Below are 27657 nucleotides of genomic sequence, written 5' to 3'. Positions count from 1 at the left end.
ATTTCCCAACATTTCTGAATATTCCTTTAATGTCTCAAGGTCATAACACACAAACTGAAGAGAAGACAATTTAGTAAATATATTGTTTTTATTCACCCTTCAGAACTTATAAAGATACCAAATACTGAAATGATCACAGTTTCATTGAGAGTCTCCACAATATGTTGCAACCCAAATTCAACCTATGACTCTATTTGAGAAAGTGTTAGACTTTGCACAAAATCCAAAACTCAAGGGAGATGAAACAACTGGGAGAAGTGAGGAAAACTTGACTTGTATCATTAGTGGCATCTTTGTAATTTTTCCCACAACAACCTGTAAAACAACAGCACATACCAAAGCTTTTCCATTCATTCAACTCATTTTTAATCGACAAGGCAGTTGAGAGCAAAATCAAAATGGACAATCATCTGAACATGCAACGCTGGAGCTTTAGAAATAAATATGCATTCAAGTCCCCTCTGTCCTCAGTTTAGTTTAGAGAAAGTTCAGGTGAGTGTCCTTGTCCACTCCATAGTTGCCTTTGTGCTCCTCGAACAGGTTGCTGAGTTCATCCATGTAGAGCTGGTGAAGGGCATCCAGCTCCTCAACTGGTGGCTTTGTGTTTCTCTCCACCTTTATCGGCCGCCCAACTGCAGAGAGGAGAAAAGGTGCAGGACAACAAACTCAGAGTTAGAGCACGTTATTATTGGGCAATATTACTTGTTTAATGCTATTGGAGGTCTATTTTATCTGGAAACCAAAATGGTGGCATACAGTGTAAAACTCAATAAGTTCAAAATACACAAAACAATTGTGAAAACCCCACCTTTTTTCTGAACGGATTTTAATATTTGATTATGATGTGTATCTTATATTTCAAAGTGCAATTGTGATGTGTATTTTATATTTACATTTTATATTTCTATATTTCTATTTATAGTTATTCACTTGTATCTGTTTTCTGTTGTTTCGTAATCATGTAAAGTGCCTTTGAGCATTGTTAAAAGCACTATGCAAATAAAATGTATAACTAATATCATTATTATTAACTGACTACACCAAAGTATTAAAATGGACTGACACTGTTAAGTAGAAAGTTGAACGTACCTATTTACAAGACCTTGCATATAGCATAGCATAGCATAGCATAGCATAACATAGCATAGCATAGCATGGCTAAGGACTGTTTAACTTTTGATGTGATTTGTACGGTGGTTGAGAGAGCTCAATGGACTGAAAATTACGAAAACGCATGCAAATTACGAAAACAACATTGATTTGACGACACATTGATTTGACGACACATCACAACACATGCAAATACAGAAACGCACTGCAAATGGCGACATCGACACCGGAAATATTACCAGTGGACCCGAAAAGTGAGGAACCTGGCTGTAGTTCAATGCTTTGTGAGTTTATTGAAGTCGGTTACTCGTCAGTGGTGATGGAACTTGCATGTGTTGTGACTTTTTTTTGCATGTGTTTTACTAATTTACATTGGCCTCAAAAAACACACACACAAGACATAAAGCTCCCACTTTTCCAATCACTAGTATATTTTATGAGACTGGGTCAATGTATTGTCCTCTCTCTTTTAAGGGTGGTGTCCCTTAGTGAATTAGTTTAAATAAAATCCTTCCACTTAATGTAATTAACAAAATCTCCCTGATAGCCCACCACTGATAAGCTGTTACACATACAAAATGCCTTAAAACTAATCTAAACTAAAAATATACTTGTGCATAACTCATAGGTGAATGATTTTTTTTTTATTCTTTTCACCCTGACGTATCTGACATGCATATTTATTTATTCATTCAAATTCAAGACCAGAACTTGAAAAATACTGCTAACAGACAAACAATCAGACAAACGGAACTGAAAAAATAGATGAAAATTAAAATAAAGATTGTCAGGGAGTTGTGCCTTCAGATATTTTCGGTTTACCCGGTGATATGTCCCTGATATTTTCAAAAAAACAAACACATAAACACTTCAGATGTATAAATTAAATATTTATTCAGACTAAAGATTGTTTCATCTAAAATGTCAGAACATATAACAGTAATCATCTTTTAAAACTGTGCTGCAGCTCATGGGAGTCTGACCATGTGCCATGGAGGACCGAGGATATGCAGGTTTTTTTCCAACCAAAGACTCAAGTGATTTCTCTGAATAGTTATAAATCCTGGACTTCACCAGCAGACTCACAGCCTTGGCGAGCATGATACTTGGAAGACTGTGGATGCTGAGGGTTGTTCAAACCCACACCGGGTAATGGGAGCCTTTCAAAGTCCTGCAGTGTCATCATAAATGGAGCGACGCCTGCGAGCTAGTTCAGGCAGCCAACTCGAGCTGCGCTGCTCCAATCATGTGACATACATCATGTGACATACCTCACTCTCCACAACCATCTATAATACACACCCACCTTACCAGGTGGTCTATTTAAGCAGAGAGAAATTTCCCATCATCCCCTTTCTTGTACTGCTGCTGCAGTATTGCTACCAGTTGCTTCAGCCCCTCCACCACCCCAGCATCCACCTGTAGGCTCCTATGGGGGGGTTACAAGTATTTGCTCTTCACTCCCATCATTCCTGTGTAATCATATGGGGGAGTGATTAAGTTGGACCCTAGACGCCAAACACTAAACCTGTTCCACTGCTGCAATAAACGTTTGAACGTGAGTTGTCTGACTTAAATATATAAGATAATAAAAAGGCCAAAAGCGACAAAAGAAGATATATAAGCTTGTGCTGCAGCAATCACAGTGTACATGATTGTAGTTACTTTGAACATTTCCACAGGAAGGAAACAGACTTGAGGCCTGATTATTAGAACCTTGCAGTCTTGTGTATCTTTGGCGTAGTGACAGTCTGCAAAGGTTCTGTTCGCATGTCCAGAGAGAGAGAGAGAGCGTGTTGATGAGTGAGATCACCTGGTGAACTGTTTGGATAGAAGGAAAACCTGCACAGGCACAGTAGGACTAGACACATCCAGTAAAGTAAAAATAAAACATCTGATCACCTCCTGATTTTGTGTGTTGTGGGTGGTTGTGTTCATATACCTCTGTGCAGGTCTACATATCAAACAGGAACAAGTTAACAAGAGCATTAAACCTTAAAGTGCTTATCCATCAGACTGCTAATTACTTACATACAAATTAAGTTAATAAATAAAATGTTACAAAAACAAAATCTATCAAATACAAAGTTTTAAATTGAAATGCTTTTAGCAATAATGTGTTCAGTAACATACTATATCAGTAATTTATGGATGGGATAGGTTTCCCATGGGCTCATCCTAATGCAATGCATACATTAAGCCAGACAACAATGCAAGTGCGTCAGCCGTCCTGTTGACATCGCTCGTCACAAGATCGTCCTCCACCACAGCAGCAGTGCCTGCAGGGTGGAAGTGATCTGAACTTGAAGTGCTGCCGGCGACCACTGTGACAAACGCAACAGTAGTGTCAGTGATGACGCCTGGAATATGCACAGAGGGAGCAACAGTAAGGTTAAATTGAAGGAAACAGACAGTTGGTTTATATGACATATATAACACAAATCATCACTCAGCAGGTAAGTAAATAACTATTCTGTAGGTCATCCAACATTTAGTTTCTTTACTTTACAGGCACATATTATACAAGTTATTCAATAAGTAAGTTAAGGTAGGTTTTGTACAGTTCATAATTTCCCCCCTCCAATTCTGGGAAAGGTTAGGCCAGGGCTTTGTGAGAAGTTACATTCATGTAAGAGGTAACATTCGGTTAGGGCCTCTGTAGAAGGTGTCAATTGAAATTCGTCTTTTTTGTGAGATCTTTCTTTTTCTGTCAAGTACGTTGAACACTTCCTGGATCAACTCAAGTGTTTGGACCCAAACTGCTGTTCATCCAGGCTCTAAGATATACTGCACTGGCATCACCACAGGGTAACTTTTCATAATAAAGGTTTCTACATTCTTTAATCTGCATCTTGTAGCTGTGGCACCAACAAAAAACAGTCCATAACAGCATTCACCAGAACAAAAAGGTCCAACTATGGTGTTAACTGGGCTCTTCCCTGACTACGACTGTCAATCTCAGCTGAGCAGGATCCTCACCATCACAAATTGGTCCAACTAAAATTCCATTTGTGCTCATTTTCCCAAAATCCATTATCTATTGCAGGTGTTTCAGGAGAGTGGGACATTTTTTCTATCCAGAATGTCACTTAATGGCCATGAGCGCTAAACAATCAGGTTTCAAAACAGGGACGGAGTCTTATGTGGCTTTTGCTTTAATAAGATCCTCACAGACAGTCTTTGTCTCTAGTTTCGCTAAAATTTTAAATTGTACTGCAGCACAGAAACTATAAAATTGAAAATATATTAAATATTAAATAATACATTTTCACTAGGTTACTGACTTGAAATCCACAAATATTTGCTAAGTTAAGAGGTTTATTTGTAAAGCTAATTACTGTTAAGTATACAGCCTAAGTTAACATTAATGTTACCTTGATTCTTGTGAACATCCACATTGTCCGCCCCCAATGAGTCTGCTTCTGCCAGAGGTTTCTTCCTGTTGAATGGGAGTTTTCTTCTCTTCATAGCCACCAAGTGCTTGTTCGTTGGGTTTGTCTATAATTTCGACCTTGCTATGTGAAGTGCCTTGAGATAATGATGTTGTGTTTTGATTTGGGGCTCCACATTTGAAATTTAAATTAATTGAATCCATGTCCGCCTGCAAGGAAAGAAAAATTCATAGGCTTCATACAAGTTTCCAGATTTCATCAGCTATTGTAACATCCAGTATCTTGCTAACTTCATGTATATTAGCTTTAACTTAATCATGAATAAAACATACAGCTAGTTCATTCAGGTTCGTTCACATTTACCAGATCGAGGCAGTTAACATAAACAACAGCAAAGAGTTGATTGAAAAGAGTTAACTAACTTTAACATTACAGCCCTGCTTTGACATTAACGTTACACATGCGCGCAGTGATGCTAATGCCGAATGAAAAATTAGGGAACTACAAAAAAAGCTCTGTCTTAACAATCAAACATTCTCTCTGGCATTTGATCCTCAAAACATTACAACATGCAAAGGAATTGTTTTAGTTTACTTACAAGTTGTTCCATGTTTGAACTTCATGTGTTGTTTGTGAAGGCCAGCCATGTTGAATAGACTTTTCCTGGTAACGGCGTTCAGGAAAGAGCCACCATGTCGTGACGTAGATAACTTCCAGCGTAATAATCATTGAACTAGCAGCAATTACCCCGAAATATTGAGCCACAAAACGACAGTAGACTCCTTGTTCAGAAAATCTAATCTTTTTAAATGGGATCAATTATGACAGATTTTAATTGTTTAAAAAAGGTGGCGCAGGTTCTGGTCCAGGCTTTCAAAACATTAGTACTTGCGTACCGTGCTGCGAACAGATCGGGTCCAGTCTACATCCAGGACATGGTCAAATGTTACACCCCAGCCCGTTCACTCCACTCTGCATCTGCCCATCGGCTTGTTGCTCCCTCACTGCGAGCTAACCACTCAACAAAATCACGACTGTTTGCTGTCCTGGCTCCTAAATGGTGGAATGAGCTCCCCATGGACATCAGGACAGCAGAAAGTCTACACATCTGCCGCCGCAAACTAAAAACACACCTCTTCCGACTATACCTTGAATAAAAGTTTAAACTACCAATTTAGTAGCACTTAAATGGCACTTACTTATAGCACTTTGTAGTTTGGCTGTCTTGACTAAATAGTACTTTCTTGATTCTTGTTGTTCTGGGTTTTTACCCTCATGGTTGAATGCACTTATTGTAAGTCACTTTGGATAAAAGCGTCAGCTAAATGAAATGTAATGTTTTGGCTACAGTCTACAAGAGGACTGCATGCCACCAGTTACCGAGGGCTGAGCCACAGATTCAGAACAGCATACTGTAACCTGTTGCATGTACTGTAGCCCTCAGGTGACCAAAAGTGTTTACTCACCGATTGTATTGATGGGTTTTCTGTAGGGCATGAGACCAAAGGAGTACTGGAAAATGCCACGTGCATGGAAGAGAGGCAGGGAGATACCCATGATGCTTTGTAGCCGTTCCTGTGTCCACCGCAGCCACGTTCCTCTTGAGTTGTCCACCTGATCGAACACTTCATTCTCCCCAAAGGAAAAGACCGGCACCAGATGAGCTCTGAAGATATTTTTATGACAATGTTAGTCAATTGATTTATCAAGCATCATTTCAAATCTGGGTGTTCATCTGCTTCTAAAATGATCTCATAACAGACTTCGTGCTTTCCCAGGAAATTCCATCAGAGGGACATGAATGAGCCTCTGTTTCAAGCCTCAAGAAACGTCAAATTAATAGATTGACAAAATCCCTTGAATAATCCATAAGACCTCAAAGGATTAGCTGTATTTAACTAAACTCTTTCCTCTTTTCCCCAGGGCTGTCTGTGCTTACCCATGCTCCATGGCCATCTTGATGAAGCCTTTCTTCTTGGCCAGCATCACATTGTAGCTCCCAGGGCGAGCATCGAGGGCCTCTGGGGCCCCACCGACCGCTATTACAACAGCGTTACCGCTACCCTTTCTGGAGAGCGGATAGCTGGCGCTCTCTTTGTCAGATGGAATCAAACCTGAAGTGTTGGAGTAGGAAATAAAGGGTGATTAAAATAATATACATTTATCAAAGCAAGTCAAACAAAAGCTTAAATCATCTTATATAGTGCTAGTTTGAAACGGGCTGTTTTCTTGGCCTGTGTAAATGTTCTGGAGCTAATTCAGTGAGTCCTCCTCAAGTATTTCTAAAATATATTGTCACTTTTTGTTGTTTGTGTGCTCGATGATGTGTGCAGAGCTTTTTATAAACAGTCTATGCTGCAGAGAGAAGTTAGAAAACTGTGTGTTCATCTTACCAGGTTTAGCTGCATTGAACATTTTATAGTCAATGTTTTTTCATAAAATTAAACTGAATTGTATTTATTACTGTCATGTGTGTATCCTATATATAAGTTGGTATGATTTAATGAACTGCTGCTCTTTTTTCATACATCGCATGTCGGCTATTTCAGAGGTCTGTTAAGCAATCAACACAATTTTCAGACCCATGTTTGAAACTTTTCAAAATAAAAGCTCTGTAATTCCGCTATAAGGCATTACAGCAACAAAACAAACGTCTTGCTATTATTTTGAAGACAAATAGCTAAAGAGGTAGTGATTCTATGAATGTTGTTGCCATGATGGAGATCAGCACCTGAGAATGTCTGTGTCAGTCAGATTTTGTGAGATAAAAATAATCAAATTATCAAAATGATGATGGCGTTACAGTTACACTGCACCTCTATAGGCCGTCAAAAATGGACAAGCCGAGTGTGAAGCTGATAAGATGAACGGTTTGCTAGATACGCATTACACACACAGACTGAAAGAAGAGAAAGACGTTTGTGGAATTACATATAAACCCTGTTTGCTGTAAATTACACTACATACAACACATTGCGCTGCATGTGGCTGAATGACAGCGACGGTTGAATTTGATCCAGTGTGATTGAAAAGTCCAAACCTGCAAACATGATGTAGTCTCTGAAGAACGGGGCTCTGAACCAAAGGGGCAACATGAGCATGTAGCTGGTGATGCCAGGGAACAGCTGCCTGAATCCTGTGGCATAGGTGCAGAAGTTAGTGAAGGCTCCTGCCACCAGCACGCCATGGGGATGGAAGCCGAAGACGTAGTTGTGCCTGGGATCCAAGTCAGCTGTCTTCACCAGCTGGAGGAAGAACATCGTGTAAATGAGAGAATTAATATTGTAGTTGTCAGTCAATACGTCCAGTAAAATAGGGTAATACTTTATTTCAGATCATCTGATTCCTCTAAAAAGAGCTGAACGTGTTGCAATGTGGCCCACAGGGCTGCAACCCAAACACGTGCATTGATATCCCAGTTGACCCCTCTGATCCCCCCCCCCCCCCCCCCCCCCCCTCTGTGGCCTCTGCAAACTGTCCAAAAACACATCGTCACACGTCCCTTCATACCTTCACTGTTCCCTCAGGGGTGGAAAGTAATTATTTATTCAGGTTCAAGGTTCAACTATTTGGATTCAAATTCTATTTGAGAACAGCGGACATGTACTGCTTATGATACCATTTAAGAAAAAAGCTATTTCAGACTTTTCAGATTAAATTGTTTGAAGGGAAAAGAGGGAAAGAAAATATAGACAGTTTCACAAAAATATTAGAATGACAATCAATAGAGCACCCCCTGAAAAAAGAAAATTGTTTGCCAATTTGAAAAACATTACTTCCATTGGTAATACACAAATATATATGTTTTTATTTGTATTAAAGTTATCAATTGTGTGAATACAACTTGTTAAATTTAAGTTGAACAAACTTAATTTAAGTGTGAGTTACCTATTGAAGTATATTTTTTTAAGTTGTCCCAACAATTTTCTTATTTCAGTGCTGTTGGCCAAGTCCCAACAGTCCCCTTAAATTCAACTTGCACCAAATTTACTTGCACCAACTATCAGAAATCAATATGCCTAATTTAAAAAATAAAAAGGAAAAGGATGAAAATGTTGAAAAATGCCATGTCTCATTATGTTAAAGAAAGTGAAAATAAATTCCTGGATCATCTCATATCTGTCAGGTATGTGCAGTGAACTTCTGTGTGTCACAATTCCTTCTGCAGGGAGGACCACTGATCATCAGACACTGAGAAATAATACCAACACTATGTTACTGTTTTTTCATATGCAATATTTCTATTTATTTGCAATATTAGTCTTTTTATTTTGCAATATTACTCTGTTTTCTCATGTGCAATAAAACGTTTTCATCATATTATGTGCAATATAATGGGCAATATTCCATATTACTTACTCCTATTATCATTACTACTTACTGCCACTTTGGTTTAGTAATAATTTACTGTCTCACATAACTTACTTTTTTATTTTACTTTCATTTCTATTAGGCACTGGTTTTGTATTTACTCTTTATATACTTTATATTTTAGTTTTCACTTATTTTACAGTGTATACTTAATATTTTTTGGTCTTAATAATCCATGGTTATATTATTTATGTATTATTTTCTATTATAATTTGTGTGACTGTATTCTGGAGCAAGCTGCCACAAGAATTCCCTTAGAAATTAATACAAATTAAACCTTTATACATTCATTTTGTGATATAAAGTATTGATTAGACAGTTATTTGTTCACTCATACAGTGGTGATAAGACTATTGATCGTTTTTTCAGATATATGTCGAAATGAACTCTCCTGGTTTTATTTTAAAAAGAAACTTGGAACAGTAGCCCACTCCACCTGTTTGCCCCCAAACTGGAGCTACATGGTTTGATGTTTACACCCGATGGCTGATGGGTAAAAAGATCCTTGTCAGAGAAGCTGTGCAGTGTTTTATCAATTCTTGTACATTGAGTAATATTTATCTGTAGTGTCAGAGCTAATGATTCTTGATCACTAACTGTAAAGCTGAGATATCTGAGCTGTGGAGTGTTGTCTCCACTGGTCCACAGCATCAGGGGGAGAGATAGTGAGAGTCACTATCGGTCACTGTCAGGAGCAAAGAGACGCTTGTTGGGTGTTGTAGTTAGAGAGAGTTTTGCCCTCTTGTGAAAAAAATAAATTCTGTTTGTATCTGTGTGTGAGATTGTTTTCGAGGTCACAGTGCTTTTAGTGCCACATTCACACCCTTCATCTGAGAGCTGTGTTATCTTCTGAGGGATGACTAGACAGCGCGTTTCATTCTCATTCATTTTATGCTATCTAATAAAAGTGACATTTAACCAACACTGATCCAGTAATCAATGTCTTTAGGACATTTTCTTGTTGTTGATCAACTGCAGGAAATTAAAAATTTGACGAATCATGACTTTTGATTTTCTTGAGGCTGGTGTGTTGCTCTTGTCTGCACACTGCTGCTGTGCCCCCCACGTCACACAGTTAATCATTGGCTCAAGTTCTCTTGAAGATGAAAGTAAGCAGAAGAGCTGTCTACTAATGACCAATCACAGAGCTAGCCTGAAGGGTCACCACAACATAACCCGTATTGTTATTGTTATTGTAGTTTGGTGGACCAATTTTTGTGTGAATCCACATTTAGATCTAGGTTGTTTTTTTTCTTAGTTGTTTCTTCTTTATTCATTTATTATATTATATTTGTATGTTCTGTTGTACTTTTTATATAAGTAATTATTTATTTATAATTATAAATATATATTTTTGTTTGCTTAAGTCTTCTACAGAATCCCTTGTGGCCTATTTGATGTAAACTGCCACAGCTGGAAATAAAAATGGTCAAACATTTTGGAAAAATACACTTGTTCACTTATATAGCAACAGCTAGATGAGAAGAATGATACCACCCACATGTGAAGGTTTAACCAGGAGGAGAAGCTCAGCATTATATTTGGATGTAGGAGGAAACATCTAGACTGCCAAAGGTTGTTTTTGTTTTATTATTTAAGCACCTATATAGCTCACAAGCTAATATCTCATTAGTTTGGTATGTATATAAGTTTAAACCTGACAACTTATGGAGCGACCTCAGAGCTGAATGCCTAGGATGCATATACCACATGGTCATTCATTCCCTGAGCAGCCGGCTCATGGTTTGACTACCGGCTGATGTCCTTCCCCTGTATATATTTCCATTCTCTCTATCCCAATCCAATAAAAGCACAAAGGCTGATAATATATGCTTAAAAATGTGTTCTTATAAATATATTGAATATTAATATTTAATTTAAAAGTGAAATGTTGTGTTTTTCTGGGGGGTACAGTATGTGCTGGATATGTCTTGCCTGGGCCAGAGTCATGCTCAGTGTTTCTCTTGTTTATTGTATTTATGCTACTACAAAAAGTGTCTCCTGGTTGTAGCCTAATATTTAGTGCACAAACAAGACTCACTTGAATTTTCTTTTTTTTGGTGTAAAACCCTTTAATTCCCTGATATGATTTAGAGCTTTTTTAAATTCATGGCTACTGAACACCAATCAACAGCATCGTTTATCAGCCACCATCTCATTCAGGACATAGATGTGCTTTAAAAGTGCCGGTTCAATATGAATTAGCATCATCATCCAGTCTACATGGCATTTTGTGCCTCTCTTAAAAACCATGTGAGCGCACATCAGCTGGTGACTGTGAGCTGATGATGTTGGAATTAGAAATGGTGGAGAAAGACACCAATGAAACTAATTAGGCTCTCTCAAATACACTGCTTCTCTTCACCCTTACATTGACTCTTTGTTTGAACCTTAATGAGGCATACAGTCAGATGATGCTGGAGATGATTCACTTTAAACTAGAGGCATGAGATGGGTGCAGAAGGAAAAGAGTTTCGGTTTTAGGAAATGACTGGACTTGTATTTGGCCTTTTTTTTTACACAGACAGTAAATAGAGGCAGCATTCTTCTGCCTGGTAACATTCACATGAGATCTGTAATAAGACACTGACGAAATAACTAGACCCTAAGAGTCTTACTTACATCAAAACACAGACAGAATGTCACACACACACACACACACACACACACACACACACACACACACACACACACACACACACACACACACACAAAACGTTCATTATTAATTTGACACTTATTTTCACATTGTATTATTACTTCTGTACTGGTCGTCTCCTGGCTTTTATTAATATATGACTCTGCTTTTATGATGCTCACTGCTGTATATGCCTTATCTCACATGGCTTTTATTATCATATCTTTTTATTTTATTTTTTTTAATTTTCCCTGCAGATGTGCGAGCATGAATAAAGAAATATTGGCTATAAAGCAACATAAATAAGGTATGATGACATTGACAGTAATAGAAGCATTTCAACTATAAAGAGGACAGGAATCTGATCAGCGCAACAAAAAAAGGCAAAATGAAAGAATATGTTTAAACGTGACCATGTATATTTATCAGCATGCATATAAGTGCAACATGTAAATGTGGCAGACTTTGCCATACAGGCTAGTTTTCATCTGTAGTTCCTGCAGGTTGACGGTTGGAGAAAAAAACATACGCATGTAAACAAACACACACATGCACATGCACAGACACTTTGGCAGAAATAATTAATAGATCAGTGATATAACCGTGTGACGTACAAAGGCACATATCACATGGACAACACAAATGTTCAAATGACGCATGTTCTTAACTTGTCTCTTCCCATGCATGCAGAAAATAGATTTCTGTTAAGAAAAAATGATCTTAGATATAGATTATTATAATCTATATCTAAGATCTTAAATATATTTATATATGAAATGCAAGACAATGATAACTTAGCCTATTTAAATACAATTTGTGCTTGAGATAAGGATTACAGAATTCTTTTTAAAACACTTTGAAACTTGTGCTGTTGTTACACTCCTACAGCAGCACTCCTACACTTATCAGCACAGAGGAAATCATGAGCCTCCTCTTAATGAACTTTGTATTCTGGAGAATGCTGCTCTGTGAATTCCTCTCGTGAGATGCTCTGCAGTTATTTGTCCCGCTTAAAAGACTCTTGTTAGGTTTGACATGAAAAACCAGGGTTCATTTGATCGAAAGCCAGCAAGTGAAGGACATGCACTACCCATGAACAACCACAAGAGGGGATTAACGGGCTGCCAGGAGGAAGTGTGAATTGCACATTTAGACCTGTCCTGTGTCAGCAGCACTCTTCATATATGTGAACCTGAAGTATTACTGCTGTTTTATCTTCTCTCGTAAACACATTTCAAAACCAGCACAACAAAGCAAATACATTTCAAAGAAACATATGTTGCATGAATGATCAGTTATCTGTATGACCTTATTATATTGACTAATGTGTGTCAGTGTAATGAGAAGTAACCAGCCTTCATAGCAGACGTTTCACGTTCACCTGGTTTATATGATTTACAGACGGTGGCCTTTCATTTTAAGTTAAAATATGAATTAACTGCCTTCTGTTTTAAAATTGGACCCTCTGAAAACTGAAATATTACTTCCAATCTGTGTGGGCAAGGAGGCAAATCAAATATGTGTACCTCATTTATTCACTTTCTTGCCAATCATTAGACAAGAGGACTGATACCACTCTCTGTCTATTAAATGGTAAGAGCCAGGAGATTGCATTTAGTTTAGCTTAGCATAAAGCTTAGAAACGTTTAGAAATCTAAATTTGATTTACATACTGTTTGTTTAATTCTTATAAAAACAACAAATTGTGGTTACTTGCTGTTTTGTTTTTTTGCAGCAGCAGTGATTTCCTGAAGTTCACCCTGAGGTCACCACATAACTCCAGGAAGTGACTGCTCCAGGAAGTATCCCAATAACCCCAAAAACCATCGGCAACAGCCATGACAACCAGCTGTCTCCTCCTGCTTTCAGTGGCAGTAATCTGCACATCTAACTTTCAGAACGAACATGTTTGATTATGTAGTATGGAACCGAAATCGTTGCTGTTCAGTATAGTATTTTAAAGTTTATTAATTAGGTATTGACAGTGAAGTTTCTTTCAATAGCACTATGTCGATACACAAAGACAGTTCTGTGTTTCAGACATGCTGTGTGTACATATGCAGTGCATGACTAGGGAAGAGAGGGGCGTCTTCCATCAGTGCTCCAATTGCTGCCAAGGACAGAGATAAGAGCCACTGCTCGTGCTGTATGTAGGTGGAGATCAAAGATTAGATAAACTGGCCGACCTGTGCAGCCGAGGTGAATCCCAGCACATCCAACATGGACGTCAGGGCTGCTTAAAGGTAGTAATGTACCTACAGTTAGGGATGATACGGATACTCTGGTGAAATTCAATCCTTATTTCATATAATTATTGTGGGGATTAGGTTGATAATGTCCAGCATCAACCAAATTTAGAAAGTTTCCAAGATACAGGCACAACAAGCAATGTGCATTTGTTGTGTGTTGTAAAAACATGGCGGAAGAAGCAGGAGGCAGTATCAGTATTATGTCATGACTTCTTTACCAAGCTAAAGCTTTGCCCCTTCCATGTAAATGTTGCACATTTTATATGGAGTCATAAAGTGCTATATAATTTATATTTCTGATAAATATATCTTTTACCTTATGGTTTGAACATTTTCAGCACTTGTTAACAATACAGCAGTGATACTGAAAACCATGGTAACATTGGTCATTATAATTGTGATGTTAACCGTTTCATCTCTAGTATACATATTCATTAAAATGTTGGCTTCATACACACGCTATCAAGAAGCTGTTGCTCACCTTGACGGGGAAGTAATCCCGCATGTATCCCCAAACTTTGAGGCCACACATATAAGGCAACCTGCGGCCTCCTTGTGATGGGGTGTCATAATCAAAGTACCACCAGGTGGCGTACAGCACACTGATCAGCCAGTAGCGAGTGAAGAGCAGGTAGACGAACAGGACTATGCAGGTGGGTGCTGAGGAAGGAAAGAGTCTGTATCAGCAGCAACTTTACACAAGTGTATCATATAAGCATCCACTCCGACCTGCCATTACAAATGTAATAGACCGTGTATGAATGGTGACAGTAGAATATCATGAGTTTGCTCATGTTATGAATGGTGGGTATCTGCTCTGCGTCAAAAGCATGCAACTCTGCTGGAGATGTTACAGACGCTCTCTGGGAGAAGGTGGTTGTGTGTGATGTCAGTACGGTTTGATATGTCACTATTACGTAGCTTGAGCTCATGGGTCTCCAGGTCATCAGTGTTGAGTTAACAATCTTCCTTTCAAAAACAGTACTACATCTATCCTTTAAATGATCCTCCCATGACACATGTAATCTATGACGACATTATCTGTATGTATGTGTATTTGAAAAACAGATCTAAAATCTGTTTTAGTATAATAAAGTGGGCTTCAGTTAGGAGATTGGGGTGTTTGGTGGGCCAATGTTTGACTGTAAAGTCCATTATTGAATTTCTGCCTGGGGGACTTCAGTTTTAGATCATACCATAGATTAGCTCTTTCAATGTCAACTGTCAAACAAAGGCCTCGGGGTATTATTATCTGAAATATACCTAATGCTATTCAAAAAAACACAGTGCAGCAAAAACACAACAGATTATGTAAGGGAAAGTTCATTTTCAATCTCAGTGAACCTTTTTTGGTATACGGTAAAATGAACTGCATTTATATCCACTTTCCTATTCTTGGTCTCAAGACCTACAAAAAGACTGAATCAGGTTTTCAGCTTGCTACCAGGATCCCTTGTATGAAAAGACAACAAATAACATCAAGAATATACAATATTCTGCATATATACATATATATTACATATATACACACTGTATATGTAAATAAAATATAATCGCAGCAACATCCAGTTTAAAATCGATTCAAATTTTGAAAAACAAACATTTGAAACATGGCAGGAGGAGTTACACAGCACCTGTCTTTCAGAGCTGGACAAACACAGTCGGTGGATACAAACATAGCAGACTGGTGAGGACTACACTTTACTATGTTCTACCTATTACATTTACTTAAATTTTACCTAAGAGCAGCCAGGCCAACATGTTTGAACACCTATGGAATAAAGTGACGACTAACTGTCGTAGACCTTTGTTCAGTCAGCAGTTCTATTTCATCCATAATATGCAAACTCACCCAAGCCAAGAAAAGAGTAGACCCACTGCAGCACCGTGGCCGTCTGCAGTCTCCTCTGGAGGGGCACGTCCAGGGGGGCAAAATCAACTTTCATGTTTTCTAAGAGAGAAGGAAAACTACCCGAGAGACGCTGCAGCCTGTGGCGAAGAAGAAGAGCAAGAAGTGAAGTGGGTCCAAAGTACGATACTCTCACCGCTCCACCATCATTTCTGATTGACGCTCTTATCTCAGAAACCCAATATGGGGATTGATCTGTCAGTCCATAAGAGGCTTTTGACCGGGCAAGGACCGAGTTGCTGCAAAACAGAGTAAAGCTGAACCACATGCAAAGAAATAACCATAAGTGAGTGGAAGAGAGGGACGTACAAGACTCTTTACTGTTTCTTTTACTGCTATTTAACTTCCTTCTTTTCATGGGAGGGGGGGTCAGTGGTTAGCCTGACTGTGTAATGTGCTGGTCTGGTTGAGCAATCACATAACGATACAAGTGATAAAGGTCCTGACACACTTCTTTCCACATAATACCATTAACAGTGTTGTATGAAATACTTAGAAATTATTTGGATATTGTTTGACAGGGGAAAGGGAGAGTACAATTGCAGTTTTATATTACCTTTTTACAGCCAAGAGCAAAATTAAGATGGAGTGTGTTCAACTCACTTGGGACAAAGGGTTATCCAAGGTTCTAATGGGGGGGGGGGGGGGGGGGGGGGGGGATATAACAGGAGAGAGCGGAGGGGTCATGCATGCATTGCATCACATGTCAACACAACAATGAGACAGACAGTCAGAGGAGCTGAATGCATGTTCCCTCTCTTTATGTTTCACTAATTCCCTTCAGTCAGATTGAAACAGGGACAATGGGTGCGCTTGCATCGCATTCTTTTTTTGATCACATCTTTATAAATTATTAATCTATTCATGGGTTCACCCCCCCAATGACCTCCTTAATACTTTGATCCTGAACTCTCTCTCAGTTAATGTTTAACCTGCAGTCGCTAGCAGACAATATAGTCAAGATGCAGTTACACAACAGGAAAACACCATGTTTTGAAGCTTAAGAATTATTGTTGCTTCTAAAAACAAGATCCCCACCTCCATTATAAAAACCTCTGAGAAAAGATAATGTGCTTGTCTTTCATATGTCTTCTCGAAATTGTAGTCCAATGTGAAACAGGCCCTCGGGGTAAGTGTGTTGGCATTATTCATGTACTGTTTGTTGTCTGCCAAAAACACACAGACTTAGTCACAAAGACAATTTGCATGAATCAGAAGCAATAATTGAATGGCTTTGATAGGCTGTATTTAACATGGAATATAAAATCATTATTGTTTTACTCCCATAACAGAATCGAATATATTAAATATAAAGCCATTAGTGAGTTACAACATTATCCTACTTGATATTTTCTTTTTAAACCAATCCATCTTGTTAATATCAATCTAACATCTATATTAACAATTTTAATAATATTTATCCTCCTTCTTTTTATAGTGTTTAGTCCAAACCTTTCTGTTTTCTCTAATGTTAACAAATATCTAGCTAAATGTTGGGAGAAGCAGCATGTGATGGATGGACCAAACGTCCCTCCTCCTGTACCTTTTGCGTGAAGACGAACCATTTACGTCAAGTTCACCATGTTTATCAGCCTTCGAACGGAAATCAACAGAATTCAGATTTCATCAATAACGTTCCAGGCCTAGTTTATTGTTTGTGGTGCACTTTTTTGCTTTCTTAACTTAAATTGAAGAAATTGATGAAATTAACTCTTCATCATTCAATACACATACAAGTCCAAACCCTCTGTTTTCCTTGTCTTAAATTATACCACTTCCCCTGAGCGACGCTGAGGCTTTTACTTTGCGAGGTGAACCGGAAGTTACTTGTGTCTTTGCCTCTGACTTGCCAGCAGTCTCCTCCGGCGGTGGTTCTCCGGGATGCTGAGCGGGCGGGGCCGGGTCGTCTCGCAGTGCTGTGCCGTGGAGTGATGCGGAGACAGGTCCGGGACACAGAGGGACACACGGGGCAGCAGAGCTAACACCAGTGCGGCTGTTCTCTTTAGGAAATCCAACTGGTTCAAATCTCTGGTTGTGTATTTTACAAGCACAATGGATTTACCTGAGAACCTGCTCTAACGTGAACAGCGGAGTCATCCCCGCCGCCTGGCACACGGACATCTTGTTTCTCTCGGAGACTGAGGAGAATATTTTCCGCCCGGCTCCGGAGCACCAGGAGCTTCTCGTGGGTTGTTGTGTCGCCGTGTGACCCGCAGCATGGCGTGGCCCTGTATCAGCAGGGCGTGCTGCATGGCCCGCTTCTGGAACCAGCTGGACAAGGCGGACATCGCGGTGCCTCTGGTCTTCACCAAGTACACGGACGTGTCGGAGATGCAGCACATCCAGCTGCAGCCGCCGCAGGCCCGGGTCACCATAGAAACGCAGCCGTCTCGCGCAGAAGCCCGCGCCGCGTCCGGACGCGCGCCGCGGAGGTGCGTCTCCGAGGAGCGCGTGTGCAGCTCGGTGATGCGCGAGGACTTCAAGCACTGGAAGGTGCGCCCGGAACCGAGCTGCAAACCTAAGAACGAGTACCACGGGCCCGAGACGCCGTTCGACAGCGAGACCCAGTACCAGAAGGACTTCAAGCCCTGGCCCATCGCGAAGAGGTACGACCACCCCTGGATACCCAAACCAGCCGCCGGGGAGGACCCGCGCCACGCGAAGCAGCTCGCGGCGCGGGCCGACGCGGACAGCGGCGTGGAGAAGAGCGCCATAGCCGACAAGGTGCAGGAGAAAGACCTGCTGCCGGCACCCGAGAGGAAAAAACGGCCCGGTAAACCGCAGGTCGATCTGAAGGTGGACGGAGAGGGCAAAGGGAGGGCGGCGGCTGATGCTGTGAACAGGCAGATCAAACAGGAGATCACAGGCGGCAGCTCATACAAGTGAGTTCATACCCTGTTTATACTATGTTTATACTATGTTTATACTATGTTCATACCATGTTTATACCATGTTTATACCATGTTTATACCATGTTTATACGATGATCATACCCTGTTTATACCATGTTTATACTATGTTTATATCCTGTTCACACCCTGTTCACACCCTGTTCACACCCTGTTCACACCCTGTTCACACCCTGTTCATACCCTGTTTATACCCTGTTCATACCCTGTTTATACCCTCTTCATACTATGTTTATACCCTGGTCACAACCTATCCATACCCAATTCATACCCTGTTATACCCTGTTCATAATCTGTCCATAGCCTGTTCATAATCTGTCCATAACCTGTTTATACCCTGTTCATAACCTGTTTCTAATCCGTTTATACCCAGTTCATAGCCTGTTTATACCCCATTCAAATGTCCACACCCTGTTCATAGCCTGCCTGTCACTTGGAGGTGGAGGACTAACCTGGGAGTCCAGAGGCCCCAGGCGGCCCTGAAGGGGTCATAGAGGTCAAAGTAATATACAGATCATACTTGAATTAGTTAACTTAATTAACAGCAGAACTGTTATATATCCGGGGGATTTAGTCATTATTAGTGCTTATCTGCAGAAGACATGATCAGTCTGTTGACCTTTTACTTGACTGTATTCTGCTTCCTGAAAATGAGGCCCCTAAAAGCCTCAGAAAAATACCATCACCCATTTCTGAACCCCTTGCTATCCTGGGTATGTTTTTGGCATAGTCTTATTAATTGTAGGACTCTGGACAAACCTTTGATAAAATTAAGGGGTTTAATCTTGAGCAAATCCTGGAGAACATGGGGAAACATGGGGAAAGTTCAAAGATAAATGCTCTGTTAGTTGTTGGATTGCTGGCCTGTGCAGGGACGTGTGAAAAATGAATTGTCTCTGACTAATTTACCACATAATCTTAAAGAAAATAGTTGTTTCGAACTGGAGACAAATTGAAGGCCTGTTGTTTTGAAACTTAGCAGCTCAGAGGTACACAGATGATGTGAAAACATTACATTTATGTAAATGACAAGGTTGAATTGTTGTCAAACACTGCTGATGTTTTAGGGCCCACAAGGCTAATCTCTGTCCTATTATGCAATGTTCCCGAGGATGACGGGAACGGGTGGATGGATAAGCATCAAGTCACGCATGTCACTGTCAATGTACGCTTGCCCTGCAAATATGTGTGTCATTGTTGCAGGTTGCATTTGTGCTCTGTGAAGGCGGATGGCGAGACGATGTCATAAATAAGATCCATTTCACCCCGAGGCCTTTTTTTTTTCTTGTTACTACTGCACTTGGCTTTCAGGGTTTTTTTGAGTGTTGAATATTTGAGTATTCATCGCACCTTGATTGGTCATATATCAGCATTTGTGTTGAATATTACCATTTGTAAAACCTTTTATTAGATTCAGTGTTACATGTGGCTAATTCTTACACTTGATGCTCAGTGTTGTCACAGAATGCAGGTTTGGGTTGAGGCAGGGTTTGGCAGGCAGAGGCGAATGGTGCTACAGTGTGTGTGCATGTGAGATCAGTGAGCTCGTCCTCCAGCTGTTTGGTGCCACGCTGCTGAGCCTGTGTTGTGAAGGGGTCCTCACGGTGCAGCCCAGGGCTCTCCCTCCTCACACAGCATGAAATGGCTGCACCGTAACAGGCAGCAGCCCCGTCCACCCTCTGTCTTCCTCTGCCAGAGGAGACTCTAAGCAGGTCAACTGTGGCTTAATACTACAGAGACTGGACTCACAGCTACACACACATTCACACACATGTGCTTTGGCTTCCACTTTAACATTATTGCATATTCATGCATCATTACACTGGACCATCACTTCTGTTATAAAAAAACCTGTCTAATAGCTCAGCTACAGTAGGTCTGGGTGATATTGTTGAAAATCACAATATTAATAAAACAATTTACTATATATTTTAGATTTTATATCTCACTGGACTGTTTCATTTTAAAATTGATCATATGTGTGAAACAAAAACTTTGTTCAGTCTTACGGTTTGAAATCATTCATTTAAAAACACAATTTGTAAAACAATAGAAAGTAATGATCATGATTTGTAGATGACAATCATTTATAACAGTAATTTATTTCCCAGTTCAACAGTGACTTACATAAAGTGATGGGTGAGACATGCTGGGAAAAATCATTGAAATAACCAGAATGGCACTCAGTAGAGCACATTCCTTCGCCTAGGCCCAAAACAGAACCATTAAATTCAATCAGGCTCCACCAAATCTCACACACTCATGAATATCAGTTCCTTAAATGTGACAGATTATTCAAATTGTTAGAGAAAGTGTTTAAAATTTCCTGGCTCCATCCCTTTGTCACGATCCACTCCAAAATTAAATGGCTTCATTCTTGGGCCATGTCCCATCCAGCCTCCCATCAGTTTCATGGAAATCTGTTCAAACATTTTTGCATAATCCTGCTGACAAACTAGACATGGCTGAAAACATAGCCTCCTTGGTGGAGGTAATAACAATTTTTTTAACCAAAAAAACATCCTGATGAGGAAACTTCGTTACGTTGCTAATACTGCTGTTAATCCTTAAACAGCAAGGATATTTCTTTCTTGAAAGAAACTGCTAAACACCATGAAGTAAATTGACCATCCTGCACACACAGAGGAATACCTTCCCTTTGTCAGCATGGTTTATTTTAGTCTGTGCTGTTAGAAGATGGGACCAGTTTGGGGTCCTTATTTTGTCTAGCTGCAGCAGAGTGTGACTCTATAAATATCAGTATCAGACATAACAAAAGAACAATCCAGAAATACCATTATGTTTAGTGTAGATTAGAAATAATGACAAGTTTATTTTTAGGCATGATGGTTGACTGTAGATGTCCCAGCTCAACATCCATTGGCCGGACCACACAGAGTCTAAGAAGTGTAATAAATAGTTTATTTGATGATTTTTATAGCACAGTTTAGTAATTCATGCTTTCAATTTCGATTTATAATCATTTATTATCTTAATGCCGTTAGTCTCATTTTATATGCACACTTCACATTCTCACTGGATTGGATTGGATTCAATAAGTTATTTTGATGTTGGACTCACATGGCAGAACACAACGTTGTGTTATTTTTGAGATCCTTTAAATATATTTTTCAGGACAGTATCTGTAAAAACTTTGATGACTCCACTTCACAAACCTCAACTTAAGAGTTGTGAAGCAACTCAAAAATATCTTATTTGTCTTATTCGTCAAACCTCCTGCTGACTTAATGGGGCCACGGTGAAAATGTTGTGGGTGGAGATGAGTAATTACTCAATTTTGCACATCAGTTATTTTCATTTACATGTCACCTTGCTGTAAAATTTTTCCACAAAAGTTGTGTAAACATGCTGACATCCTCTGGGGGCAAATCCCCTTGACTATGGTGATAACCTGACATGAATTCTAGCGCCACCAAGAGGTTATCTTTTTTGCTTTTAGTCAAATATCTTTACATCTAATTGGTGAATTGCATTGACTGTATTGGCAGATGGACGACATAACAGCCCCCCCAAAAGTGAAGCCCAATCCTCTTGATTGTATCCTGGTGGCTGCCTGCAGTATATTCTATAAACCCTGCTTCCTCCATGTTGGCAGATGGGACATGGATCAAATTACATTGAAAGCACAAGATGGTGGCTTCATTTTGTACAAGAGGAGGAAGTGGAAATTTGATGTCCATCTTTATTTACAGTCGATAGTGTGACGACCCTCTCATTCTGCCTGCCGGTGTGCCTTGCTCTGTGCTGGTGGGTGGAGCTACTGCCACCTACCTGCCCATAGGGGTGGGCCTTTCCAGAATGCATATAAGTCTGCTCTTCTGGGAGTGTCTCTCTCTCTCAGCAGGGCCTGCTGCACCAGCCTGAACCTGGATCCTTTGTTTGGTTTGCTGCACTAACAAACACGCATCACACGATATTCTCACTCATCCACACACTTCTGACACCACTGATGCCCTTCATACTAACACACCTCACAAGTTAGGAAATATGATGTTTGAGTTCAGTTGAATAAACTACTTTTGACTGGTCGATCTGTGTGTGATCTCCCTTTTTGTTGCCAGCCTTGAGTCAGGTGGTAACAAATGGGGGCTCGTCTGGGATCGGAAAGGAGTAGTATTGTAAAGTGGTAAATGTAACTTTTGTTAAAGGGAGTTTTTCCACACAGATGTTTGGTTAAATTGTAGGTTCCTCAAACTGCTGGCAGAGGTAAGGGCTGCTAAGTTATTTGGAACCCTTATTTCCTGTTAGGCATAAGCAATGAGGGGCACTAGTTGTCTCTCATTGATCCTTTTTTTGTTTTAGTTTGTTGTTTTTGTGCAGTAAGTGGTTAGAGCAGTTGCTCGGGGGCACTACCATGACTGACTAGGTGATTTTCAGCGTGCTGAAGGTTAACCGGGTTACTGGGCTTTGTGCTTAATCTATCCTGCCACTAACCTGCATGAAGTCTAGGGATGAGTTACTCAGCTAGAACTGGTTAGGCAGCTAGTCAGAGGGATGGGGTTCCTTATTTAAAGCAGCCTGTCACCCTGTTAGTTAGTAGTGGAACACTTTGTATTAGTTTGTAGTAATTGCTTGTTTGATAAGTGCCTCTAGGTGGCAGGGGAACTGGTGAAATGGCTTCCATTGACGACTTTGTTCAGTCTCCAAGCGATGAGTTGCTAAACTCTTTCAAAAAAGATCAGCTCGTGAAAGTAGCTGAGCATTACGATGTTGAACTTCCAAAAAAGTTAAATAAAGATGAATTGTTGGCCACATTGAAGCACAAATTAGTGGAGAAAGAGGTTCTGCCTGTCTTAGTGGGGAGTTTAAAAGCACCGGAAGAAATGGATAGTGTTTCAGATGTAGCCTCCCCCAGGGTAACTGGGCCAGTTAGGATGTCCAAAATGGCTCCTGTTTTGACTGGACTTGGGTTTACATTTGAGCAACAAAAAGAGCTTATCTTGCTACAACAGCAACAGGAACAACAAAATACCCTGGCATTAGAAAGGTTAAGACAAGATGCCCATCTTCGGGAGGCTGAACTAGCCCATGTTCAGGCAAGACAACAGTTAGAGTTGGAGCGATATAAGTTGGAGCTTATAAGTGAAGGAAAGCTTCCGGCTAAGCCACAGAAGTTTGGAGAGTCAGATTCGTTTATTCCTCATATTCCGGCATTTGATGTTGCTGTCAACTTACGGTTAGTTCCTAAGTTTAATGAAAGGGACCCTGACATTTTCTTTGTGTTGTTTGAACGTTTGGCAGAGGCACGAAATTGGTCGGACGCGGAGCGTACACTATTGCTTCAATGTGTGCTCACTGGCAAGGCCCAGGAGGCTTTCTCAGCCTTGAGTGTTACTGATAGTGGTATCTACCAGTTGGTTAAAGCTGCGGTACTTAGGACATATGAATTGGTACCGGAAGCTTATCGGCAGCGATTCAGATTACTCAGAAAAGAGAAGCAGTCTCACACTGAGTTTGCTCGCGAGTTATCCACTCACTTTAATCGCTGGTGTGCTGCTTCTCAGGTTAATACTATGGAGGATCTTCAAGAACTAATCTTGCTGGAACAGTTCAAAAATACTTTGCCTGACCGTGTTGTTACCTACATTCAGGAAAAGCAAGTAAGCAGAGTTACAGATGCTGCTAGATTGGCAGATGAGTTTGTCCTGACCCATAAAGGTTTTTTTGGTGACAACCGTGGTCGTGGAGATTCTGGCTCCCGAGGGAGCATTGTTAGAGCTAACTCCGGTAAGTTTTGGTTAGAAGGGACAGAAAGGTTTTCAGGTAAAGCAGAGCATGGTTTACGGGGAAAGCTGGACCCAAATCAGGTCTGTAATTACTGTCATGGAAAGGGTCACTGGCGAAATGAGTGTCCAATGCTGAGGAAAATATCCAAGCCTGTTTATTTTCCGGGAAAACCATCTGCGGCTGCTGTGTCTCTTCGTGCCGAAGAAAGGAGCCGTGTCATTGCCGCCGTGCAGGCACACACTAAACCGCCTTCGTTAAAGTCAAAAATTGAGGTTCCGGGTTGGGCTCAAGAACAGACAAGTTCCTCAGCTAATGAAGACGTTGATCCTGGTTATGCTGCATTTGTGTCTAATGGTTATGTCTCACTGGTCGGGAGTGAGAGGAAAGTACCTGTCAAGATATTAAGAGATTCAGGGGCTCTGGACTCATTTATTGTGGAATCTGTGTTGCCATTCTCTCCTGAGACCAACATTGGTTCCAGTGTTGAGGTCAGAGGGATGGGTTTAACGGTCTTCTCTGCTCCTCAGCATAAACTGACACTAGTGTCAAATCTGGTGCAAGGTGATGTGATCATGGGAGTGCGTCCTTCTTTGCCTATGGGGGGAGTGCAGGTCATCTTAGGAAATGACCTGGCTGGCAGTCGAGTGTGGCCTGATGTGCCAGTGGACACTATATCCTCCCAGGTAGGAAATTCTGAGTCCCTCAAAACCCCTTCGGTGGTACTTCCCACCTGTGCAGTGACACGCGCTACGAGCCGTGCCAGTGGGGATTCCTGTTTTGAAAATTCTGATAAGAAAAGAGAGTCCGTATCTTTTGTGCCTGCTTTCCCCTTGCCTGTGTCTTGCAGTGACCTGGTGAAAGAGCAAAAAGATGACCCAACACTTCATGCTCTGTACAACCAGCTTCTTCCTGATGATGAGGTGGAGAGTGCAGCCCATGGTTATTTTCTCCAAGACGGCCTGTTGGTGAGAAAATGGGTTCCCCAGGGGGAATGTTTTATGGGGGAGGAAACGTTACAAATTGTTCTGCCCTCTAGTGTAAGACTCACTGTACTTCAGACTGCTCATGATGGCATTGCAGGTCATTTAGGGGTAAGAAAAACCTATGATAGAGTTAGGAGACATTTTTACTGGCCTCTTTTGAAAAGAGACATTTCTGCTTTCATAAAAACTTGCCATGTATGTCAATTGACTGGAAAACCAAATCAAATAATTAAGCCTGCCCCTCTGTACCCCATTCCAGTTGCGGAACAACCATTTGAGCATCTGATCATTGACTGCGTTGGTCCCTTGCCACGATCCAAAGTTGGTAGTAACTTTTTGTTCACAGTGATGTGTCAGGCTACACGCTATCCGGCTGCCTATCCCCTCAGAAACATTACCACCAAGTCTATTTTGAAAGCTCTGACACAGTTTATGTCTATTTTTGGTATCCCAAAAATTATTCAATCCGATCAAGGGTCTAACTTCACTTCAAAGTTGTTTGCAGAAGTGCTGAACCAGTTAAAAGTCGAACATTCTCAGTCCAGCGCATACCATGCCCAGAGCCAGGGAGCTCTAGAAAGGTTTCATCAAACGTTGAAGTCCCTACTCCGTGCTTATTGCACTGAGTTGGACCGTGACTGGGAGGAGGGATTACCTTGGCTGATGTTAGCTGCCAGGGAGGTGTCCCAAGAGAGCTTGGGATTTAGTCCCAATGACCTGGTTTTTGGTCACACAGTGCGAGGCCCTTTAGCCTCCCTGCACAGTGACTGGCAAGCCAAGGAGGCCCCCAAAAACAATAATATGCCTAATTGTGTTTAATTAAAATCTGTAGTATTATATGTTGGTTTAGTTATTGAACAGGTAGTCGTTAGTATTTGCCAACTTTTGGGGATCCAAAGGAGGACCCCCATCTTAAGGGAGGGGGTGTGACGACCCTCTCATTCTGCCTGCCGGTGTGCCTTGCTCTGTGCTGGTGGGTGGAGCTACTGCCACCTACCTGCCCATAGGGGTGGGCCTTTCCAGAATGCATATAAGTCTGCTCTTCTGGGAGTGTCTCTCTCTCTCAGCAGGGCCTGCTGCACCAGCCTGAACCTGGATCCTTTGTTTGGTTTGCTGCACTAACAAACACGCATCACACGATATTCTCACTCATCCACACACTTCTGACACCACTGATGCCCTTCATACTAACACACCTCACAAGTTAGGAAATATGATGTTTGAGTTCAGTTGAATAAACTACTTTTGACTGGTCGATCTGTGTGTGATCTCCCTTTTTGTTGCCAGCCTTGAGTCAGGTGGTAACAATAGGGAGTTGTCATGACATTGGCTACACATTATTCTTATGCTCTGACCACACTGATTATAATCATACCGACCAATCACATCTTTCTCGCATCTTTCTCAGAACTGACTGTGGTTTTTGATTTATTGGTGACTCAACTGCGTGTAAAATATAGCATATGTTAGCATGCTAACATTCTGAGCTAAGGTTGTGAATATAGTTTACAACATTAACGTATACCCTCTGCATATCAGCATATCAGCATTGTCATTGTCGTCATGTTAGCAGATGGATTACCATTTAGCTCAAAGCACCACGGTACCTGAACACAGACTAACAGAGCTACATGGCTGTAAACTCGTTCTGCACTAGTTTGGGTCACACATAAATGACCACAGATCCATTCATACTAAAACGAGGGGCCATGTCGGTCTGGAGTTCTACGCATGCGTACCTGATCCCATTTTCCTTTTTGATTCCAGTAGGTGAAATGGTTGTTCCTAGAGCATGCACAGTCGATGTGCACATTTAGCTGGGTCACACATTTAAGGCAGCATGCGGACAAACCGTAGTGGACATAGATGGATGATGACATTTATGTCACAAAGACCATAGAGGACCCCAAAGGACACCAGCGGAATGGCAGACGAGGAAACTACGAACTTGCCTTTAGTCCTACTCAAACATATCCTGGTCACAATGTTTAAAAAACTAAAGTTAAGATTAACCTTCTCAAAAAAATTGTATTAGAAAGTTATGTGTTTATATAAAAAAGAGAATCTCGGCTGAGCCTTTGAAAAAAATCCTGTATCTTGGGGCTATAGTTGCAGTGAAACCTGTTTCTTTCTCAAAGTGTAGGAAGTGCAGGAACCATAAAACCACAAAAAGTGTCTATGCTGGTTGTATTTGAAAAAACCCTGTTCCCCTCAGCTCTATTCTTTGACATTCACTGTTTTCATAAACCGTTAATCTTGCTGAGCACAAAGCCTCTTTTTCTGCAGTGCACCAGAGAGATGTTAAAGGCAACTAATTCTTTTTACCACTGTCAAATATTTTTTTTCTT

At 40.7% G+C, this 27657-nt stretch overlaps 2 protein-coding genes across 12 annotated transcripts in view; one reads left to right on the top strand and one right to left on the bottom strand.

Annotated features, from left to right (window-relative positions):
* Positions 1–72: 72 nt before the first annotated feature.
* mogat2 (monoacylglycerol O-acyltransferase 2) lies at positions 73–17860 on the bottom strand. Of its 3 annotated transcripts, none has more exons than XM_034606670.1 (7): positions 17732–17860; positions 15613–15749; positions 14242–14420; positions 7543–7747; positions 6442–6616; positions 5969–6168; positions 73–632 (listed from the first exon to the last, which is right to left on the bottom strand). In XM_034606670.1, exons 1-7 carry the CDS (start codon positions 17788–17790, stop codon positions 478–480), a joined length of 1110 nt encoding a protein of 369 aa, XP_034462561.1. In that variant the 5' UTR covers positions 17791–17860; the 3' UTR covers positions 73–477. The 3 variants fall into 3 exon arrangements, with proteins under 3 accessions (XP_034462561.1, XP_034462559.1, XP_034462560.1); XM_034606668.1 differs by lacking the exon at positions 17732–17860 and adding an exon at positions 17497–17614; XM_034606669.1 differs by lacking the exon at positions 17732–17860 and adding an exon at positions 16226–16244.
* Positions 17566–27657, top strand: part of map6a (microtubule-associated protein 6a) — a 23702-nt gene continuing 13610 nt past the window's right edge. For 8 of the 9 annotated variants that reach the window (XM_034606663.1, XM_034606666.1, XM_034606658.1 and 5 more), the window contains exon 1: positions 17771–18551. In XM_034606663.1, the coding sequence (XP_034462554.1) occupies positions 17887–18551 (665 nt within the window). In that variant the 5' untranslated portion in view covers positions 17771–17886. Of the gene's footprint in view, positions 18552–27657 lie in introns of all 9 variants that reach the window. The other variant, XM_034606660.1, reaches the window with a different exon arrangement.

Source organism: Hippoglossus hippoglossus, chromosome 14, assembly GCF_009819705.1.
Source record: "Hippoglossus hippoglossus isolate fHipHip1 chromosome 14, fHipHip1.pri, whole genome shotgun sequence".
Classification (NCBI taxonomy): domain Eukaryota; kingdom Metazoa; phylum Chordata; class Actinopteri; order Pleuronectiformes; family Pleuronectidae; genus Hippoglossus; species Hippoglossus hippoglossus.
Note: the sequence above shows the minus strand (reverse complement) of the source record. Positions and strands in the feature narration are given on the sequence as shown.